At 32.8% G+C, this 8,423-nt stretch overlaps 1 protein-coding gene across 1 annotated transcript; it reads left to right on the top strand.

The window, feature by feature from the left end:
* The first annotated feature begins 5,337 nt into the window (after positions 1-5,337).
* On the top strand, positions 5,338-6,071 carry LOC114183129. Its single transcript, XM_028070024.1, has one exon. The coding sequence runs from the start codon at positions 5,395-5,397 to the stop codon at positions 5,701-5,703; it is 309 nt and encodes a 102-aa protein (XP_027925825.1). The 5' UTR covers positions 5,338-5,394; the 3' UTR covers positions 5,704-6,071.
* The last annotated feature ends 2,352 nt before the right edge of the window (positions 6,072-8,423 follow it).

Below are 8,423 nucleotides of genomic sequence, written 5' to 3'. Positions count from 1 at the left end.
TGGTGGAGAATATGACAGTAATCAATTCAAGGAGTTTTGTTCAGAGAATGGGATCAGAATGATCAAGACGGTTCCAGGAACACCAGAACAAAACGGTGTGGCAGAAAGAATGAACAGAACCTTAAATGAGAGAGCAAGATGTATGAGAATCCAGTCAAGATTACCCAAGGTATTTTGGGCATATGCAATAAGCACAGCAGCCTATCTCATAAACAGAGGACCATCAGTTCCTTTAGGCTATCAGTTACCTGAAGAAGTATGGTCTGGAAATGAGGTAAACCTTTCACATCTGAAAGTTTTTGGTTGTGCTTCATATATTTTGTTGAACTCTAATAGTAGAGATAAATTGGACCCTAAGGCAAAGCGATGCTATTTCATTGGCTATGGATCTGACATGTATGGCTACAGGTTTTGGGATGACCAAAACAAGAAAATTATCAGAAGTAGAAATGTTACTTTTAATGAAAACATGTTCTATAAGGACAGGACTGCAGAATTTGCAAATGCAAATAAAAAGCCAGAGCAGGTATCATTAGAAGAAGTTTCAGAAAGTGATGTAGCCAACAGAAGGCAGAATACAGAAGTAGAGCCTGAGTCAGAGCCCGAGTCAGAGTTTGGGTCAGAACCTGAACAGATAATAGAGTCAGTAACTCCTGAATTACCGACTAGAAGGTCTAGCAGAACCATTGTAGCACCACAAAGGTACTCCCCTTCATTGCATTACTTGTTGTTGACTGATGATGGTGAGCCAGAGCATTTTGCTGAGGCTATGCAGGGAGGTGAATCTATTAAGTGGGAGCTAGCAATGGAAGATGAGATAAAGTCTCTTCAGAAGAATAAGACTTGGTCTTTAACCAAGCTTCCAGAAGGAAAGAAGGTTTTGCAAAACAGGTGGGTCTATCGGTTAAAAGAAGAACCAGATGGCAGCAAACAATATAAGGCCAGACTCGTAGTGAAAGGGTTCCAACAGAGACAAGGAATTGACTTCACAAAAATTTTCTCTCCTGTTGTCAAGATGACTACCATCAGAGTTATCTTGAGTATAGTAGCTGCAAAAAATCTTCATCTGGAGCAGTTAGATGTGAAAACTGCATTCCTACATGGAGATCTTGAGGAAGAAATCTTTATGGCACAACCAAAAGGTTTTGAAGTACAAGGCAAAGAGAATCTTGTATGCAAGCTTCATAAAAGTTTGTATGGGTTGAAACAAGCACCGCGACAATGGTATAAGAAGTTTAATGAGTTTATGAGAAACTCAGGATTTCACAGATGTGAAGAAGATCATTGTTGTTACGTGAAGAAATATGTTGATAGTTATATCATTCTTGCCTTGTATGTTGATGACATGTTGATTGCTGATGCTAATATGGCAGAAATTGACAGGTTGAAGAAACAATTGTCAGAAAATTTTGAAATGAAGGATCTTGGTCCAGCCAAGCAAATTCTTGGTATGAGAATTTCCAGGGATAGATCTAAAGGTATTCTAAATTTATCTCAGGAAAAATATATTGAAAAATTGCTTAGCAGGTCCAATGTTGGAAATGCTAAAACCAGGAATACACCTTCGGGAACTCACTTAAAGTTCTCAAAAAGGCAATCTTCTCAGACAGAGGAAGAAGAAAATCACATGTCTAAAGTGCCATATGCATCTGCAGTAGGGAGCTTGATGTATGCTATGGTTTGCACCAGACCTGATATAGCACATGCAGTGGGAGTTGTGAGCAGGTTTCTATCCAATCCCGGAAAGGAGCATTGGGAAGGCGTGAAGTGGATATTGAGATATTTGAAGGGCACTTCAAAGATGCATTTGTCCTTTAAAAGAAGTAATCTCACTTTACAGGGGTTTTCTGATGCAGATTTGGGAGGTGATTTGGATGGTAGAAAGAGCACAACAGGTTATATTTTTACGTTGGGTGGCACAGCTATCAGTTGGAAGTCCAAACTTCAAGGAAGAGTCTCCCTTTCAACCACTGAAGCTGAATATATAGCTATCTCAGAAACAGCAAAAGAGATGATATGGTTGAAGAATCTTCTAAAAGAATTAGGAAAAGGGCAAGATGAACCTTCATTGTTCAGTGACAGTCAAAGTGCCATTTGTCTTGCTAAAAATCCAATTCTTCACTCCAAATGCAAACACATTGAATTGAAGTATCATTTTATCAGAAACTTGATAATTGATGGAGATTTGATTTTGTTGAAGATTCCAGGTGCAGAGAATCCAGCTGATATGTTGACCAAGACTGTCACAACAACTAAGTTGAGGCTTTGCATTGCCTCAACTGGCCTTCGAGAAAATTGATGATGAAGGCACTACACTAGGTGGTAATGTAAATCAAACCCCAAGTGGGAGAATTGTTAGAATTATGGTGCTTGATTTAGTCCCACATCGCTTAGAATAGTGAGATGTGGTTCTCTATTTTACTATATAAGAGACTCTATGTAAAGCTTTAAGATACACCAAAAAATACAAATACTTCCTAATGTAGTCGTGGACGTAGGCATACACATTATAGCCGAACCACGTTAAATTCTCTGTGTCTTTTTTCTCTCCTTTATTCTTTCTTTTATTGCCTTGTTCCTAACAAAGAACACGCCATGTGTCTCATATTGCCTATGAAAACTATTCGCACAATCCCACCACACCATTTAATGACTATTATAAAACTATTATTTCAGTTGAGCTTTTCTGCACTATTTCTGAAAGAAGAAAATTCACCATCCAAAAACATACTAGACAATTTTTTCCACCAAGGAGTGTCAATAAATATCAATTGGTAGAAACTTTAGAAAAGGAAAGGAAAATAAGTGTAATTAAAAGATGACAAAGATTCGCTGAGGTTATTAGATTCAGAGAGGGAGCGGGAAGCAAGTGACATGTTTCGCGTGAGGAAAGTAAATTTGGCTTCTGCATATTTCTGAACCATTTGTCGCTTTTACGCAATAACGAACCCGTGGGTGTGCCCATTTCTCAATAAATATGTAATCTATAACATTTGTTTTTTCAAATTTTATATCACTTTTTTTTATATTTAATAAATAACTCTGATGTATTTTTTTAAGCGATGCTTCTTTTTAAATTAAATTAAAATTTTATCATAAATTAGAGAAATTTTTTCTTCAAATATTTAACATATTCAAATTACTTACCAAGTTAAAAAATAGCTTTATATACACTCGATCGAGGATTTGTCATTGAAGCACCCTCACGTGGAAATTGAATCTCTTTCATCCATTTAATCGGTTGATAAATTTATTGAGTTTGCGAATTATAAATAAGGAAATATTGTGAAGGACCATGTATGTATGAGGTTCTGTAAATGCTTCTGGTAGAATCTTAATTCCGTTTCTTTTCAGTTTTGGATAAAGGAGTTAAAGTGCAGGAGAAGGACCCAACCATGTCTATTATATTTCGAACCAAACATCACCAATTGTTCCCACCGTTGTTAATACCAAAGTTTGATATTTCATATAGGAGGGTGAGAATCATGGGAAGCTGTGCTTTCATTTTCACCACATATATTTTGGCCTTCGAATCATTAAAAACATAATCAATTTATTTTGTTGTTATGGTTGGAGATTCATGTTGTCTAAAAGTAATGTTAATTTATAATATAACCTTGATTAAGTTCATTGTTTATAATAAATTTAGGTGTCTCTATTCAATATTATATTGAATATTTAAAAGCTTTTATATATTTTAATCTGAGTTTCTTTTATTTAACAGTCTCAAACTGATAAGGTAGTATTATATCGGTAAAATCATTCTAAAGGATCAATCATGAATAGAAGAGGTTAAGACATAAATGGATTAGTGAAATCTTAAACAAATTAACTAAAGTAATCATTTAAACAACTTAGGTCCATCCAACAAAGTAAAATTTCATAAATTCAGTATAATTAGAACAGTTCACAAAGCAACTAGTTATGTATTTATTATAAAATTTATTACCTTATGAGACACTTAGGGAGTTGGAGTATCTTTTGAGGCACACTCTATCTCGGATTGGATTATATATAAATTTGTATACACCTTAGATTATTAGGGATGATAATGTGGGCTTGATAAAAAAATATATGGGTCGGGCTGAGATATTGAACCTGTAAGTTCGTCAAAACCAGACCTGCATATCCTGTGGCTTGCGGCCTGCATAACCTAACACCTCTCACCTTAACTTAGTAACAAGTTTATGTATTGATATTGTTTATTAGACTTGTTTTAATGGTTCAGGACATGTTTTATTGAATTGTTATGATGTTGTTTATTGGACTTGTTTTGATGTTTCAGGTCTAGTTTTTTTTTTTTTAACGTTGATGCTCCAAATATTAAAATTATGATGATTCAAATAGCATGGACTATTTTGATTTGTTATATTGGAGTGTTTTCACGTTCCAGAATTGTTTTATTGGACTGTTTTGATACTTCAAATATTAAAATTATGATGTCCAGAACTTGTTTTCTTTTTAAGTCAAGACGTCTAAATATACGAGACAATCAGTAGATCTATAAATATGCGAGACAGACCATATTTTCAAACTCATAACTTTTCTGTGGGGATGGATCAACCCAACCCGCAATGTGTGAAACTAATGCGAATCAGCCGACCTATATTGTCATCTACATATTACCAAAAGCATTCTAGATAAAATCCGAAGAGTGGAGGGAAGTGCTTCTTCCATAGTCTTTAGAATGTGATTTATCATAAAATATATAAGGGATGTGAGATATAATAAACTTTGTTAATATCTAAAAATCACGCGGATCATATCTCTATAAATATTTCACTAATATGGTTTATTCAGAATATTTGTTTGTGGATAGGGGGCAGAGCTGCCAACCCAAAAGAAGATTGCTTTGGTTTCCTAATTATATACCAACCAATTTAATGTGAGCTACGACTAACTTTGTTAATTGTCTTCAATTTTTACTGTGACTCATCAACCGCAATGAAGAAAAACGCAAAAAACTTTTAACTACACTGTTATGAACCCATTAATGTTCCTTAAATGCCTTCTCCAATTGCTTTACAAAAACCTCTATTATTTTACTGCTACAAGACTTTTATTTTTTTTATCTTTTCTCATGTGATGAATGAAAAGGTTGGGTACATAAACACATTAGAATTATTATAAATTTATAACAGTGAGGGGAAAAAAAATGGTTTGGTGCAATAAGATGAACTCACGAGCTTCTTCACTTGCTGCACAGACCAAACGTGCACCCACCTCGCCAACTCATCACATCCCCAAATAATAGCGTACCAATGACCTATTCACGTGCCTATTTAAGGCCCTTAGATTGCAACCCTTTTGCACCACCCATAAATAAAACCTCTCCTTTCTTCAAAGTCCGAAATCAAAGAGTGAGAATCAAGCTACAACTTCAAAAAAATTTAAATGTCTACCACACAGTTTTCTCTTCTTGTAATTTACCTTCTCCTTTCTCTGAACTCTCTTGGCACAACCATGGGTGGAAGAATCATTCCCCCCAGTGCTCCAAGCACAGTTACGAGGCCACTGGTATCCTCAGAGGTTGAGAACTACGTGAAGCCGCTGCTGAATCACAAGCACAAAGCCCTGCAAGCAAGAGAGGTCAAGGGTTGCTTGCCAAAAGGTTCGAGGCATAACTCTGCTCCTAGCAGATTCGTCAACTACAAGACTCTCGGCTCTGCTGGCTGTTCCAGAATGCATTCTGGAAAACCTTGAATAGTTCAAGATATTCTTCTCAGTATTTTGAGAGAACAATTTTGTATATGGCTTTTCAAACATGAAAGGTGACACCAGAAAATCACTTATGATGAGGGTTGCAATTTTCAAAGATGTGCATCGGAAGGTGAAGATGTTCTTATATATTGTATAAATTCGGGAGACATTACCCCAACATTGGAGAAAGAATTATGATGTTTGTTTGAAATGCTTAGGATGTGATGCTGATAGATTAGTTTCTAGGATTCGAACCATCGAATGAAACTCCGGGATATATAGCTACTAATATGGTTATGGTAGGTAGTGTTGTAGTTTTGTAGAAATATAAACACCCTTTAGTGTGATTTGTAGTTCAATTTTGTATTGTGAGTGGGATATATATTATGTTTCTTTTCTGAAAACATTTGCTGCTTCCGTTGTTCTCACAAACAACTACAAAAAGTTTACGTTATTTTGATGTTGTTTCTTGTTTTTAGATATTTATGTGGAAATGAGAAAGTGAACAATTTGAAAACCGAAACAAAGTGAAAAAGGTAAAATTTTGTAATTATTGTCCCCGTAGATAGACAAAGGATTTCTCAAACCAGACAAGCCCTGTAATAATGTTTTCTCAAACAGAAAACGATTTTTAAAGTAAAATCAATGCTATAAAACACAGTTATATAATAACCACTTAAGTAAAATCAGTTACAAAACCTATATATAGTTCGAACTTCTAGACCTTTTAAGTTTAAAAGCCCAAACCTTATTATACTACTGGACTCCCTTGGTCTTAATACGTGAAGGCTATTGCTTCCTGCACTCCTATAATTACTATGTGCACCCCATAATTATACCTCTCCTCTATGACTGCACCACACCACCGCTGTCATCTCCATTTTCATCATCACCGTCGCTGCAGAAAAAGAAGAAGAGAAAACGAATGTTGCAGAGAAAGAAAAAGAGAGAAAAACTTGTTTTAGAAAGCTCTTTCCAAAATATTTTCATGTTTTTGAAAAGTTTGTCTGGAAACACATTTTATGTGTGAGTGTTCCAGAAAATTCATTTCTGAAAGAATTATATCTGAAGAGTTCATTCCATAAACTCTCTTCTGAAATACATTTAATATTTTTTCAAGAATTTTATTTCAAAAATTATAAACTTTAAAAACTTTCAAAACATATAATCGAAAAAGTTACTTTCACAAGATAAAATAGTTATTTTGAAGATGTGAGGTGAGCCCAAAGAAATTGTGGTCTGCAGAAGTAAAGGCCCTACGTGGATCAGCAAATGGTCAATAAGCCCAACAGAAACACCGCAAAATTAAAAGAATAAAAGCTTCGGCTGAATACAAATAATTAAAAAGGTATACCATAATACGATAACAAAAACATTTATTTAAACTGAAAAATGTTTAAATGTTTGTGCTACAAAGGAATAGGTTTAAATGCATAAGCATTTCCTTAATGTTACATATAATAAAAGTGGTAATTTTATATTTTAAAAAATTAGAATAAAAAGAAATTTAAAAAAAATTAAAATCAAAACTAAATAATGATGAAAATATATTTAAACCATTTAAATTAGGCGTACATTTAGTTATGATAATAATGTTATCATGTACTGCAATGATTGCTATGTTGTCATGATTTTGCTTAAAATACAAGTTTGTTGTCATAAAAGCTTGGCGAATAAGGGTAGGAATACTTTACGAAAAGAAAAAAGAAATAAACTCGTCCAACAAATTATGATTATAATGATGAATCATGGATATAATTAAGGTGTCATATGTCACGAATTCAATGTTTTTTTATTTTCGTTGTCAGTTGCACAATTAATACATACACTCTATATTCCTTTCTTTATCTAGAAAATTTTCTCATGAAGAATTTTAGAGAAAAATAAAATTAAAATTACGTTAGGTAAATACTAAAATAGAATAAAATTTTAAAATCTATATGAGAATATTTCAATAAATTAGTTTATACATAAACAACTTCTATCTAAAGAAAAGTTATTTTCATCTTTTTGTTTTATACTATTTTATAAAATAATTTATTTGAATATGTTTGAATCTGCCTGATTTTTCAGAATGATATCTATGTAAACCGATATAAAGAAAAATAATTTATTTATTTTTCATGAATTGAAATAATCTTATTTATAAATTAAAATAACTTGATATATTATATAAAAAAATTGTTAGTATATAAATTACTTTTAACTTATGAAAAATAAATTTTTTAATAAAGATTTATGGAAGAAAAATTATTCACTTTATATTAACATTTTTATCTTTTCTATACCCTGAAAATATTTTCATACAAGACACTTTTAAGACGACATTAACTTTTATATACACATTTCTTTTAAAAATAATTTTATCCTTACATTTTAAATAATTATAGTATCTTTCATTTTAAATTTTCATGTTAAATATATTTTTTCTGTTTAGTTCAATAAAATTTAGAGTTTGTTCCCGTTAAGGATGTACTCTCTATTGTAAAAGAAAAAAAGTTAAATCATTCCAGAGCTCCCAATTTTTATAACGAAATTTCAAATAGGTATCCTCATTTTTAGTTGTGAAATTTCAAGTATGTATCCTCATTTTTATTTGATTCAACTAAGTCCCTATTTTGAAAAAATCGTTGCAAGTAGGTCATTTTCGTTAATAGTGCACTAACGGGTTAATTATGTGCCACAAGTCACAAGTGATTTTTTTTTAAATAAAAATTATCACG

The sequence above is a fragment of the Vigna unguiculata genome, chromosome 5 (assembly GCF_004118075.2).
Source record: "Vigna unguiculata cultivar IT97K-499-35 chromosome 5, ASM411807v1, whole genome shotgun sequence".
Taxonomy (NCBI): Eukaryota; Viridiplantae; Streptophyta; class Magnoliopsida; order Fabales; family Fabaceae; genus Vigna; species Vigna unguiculata.
The sequence above is the reverse complement of the archived record's forward strand: the minus strand, read 5'-3'. Positions and strand labels throughout refer to the sequence as shown.

What these genes read in the sequence shown, in the direction of transcription:
- LOC114183129 (XM_028070024.1), top strand. Translation starts at nt 5,395, where the DNA reads ATGTCTACCACACAGTTTTCTCTTCTTGTAATTTACCTTCTCCTTTCT.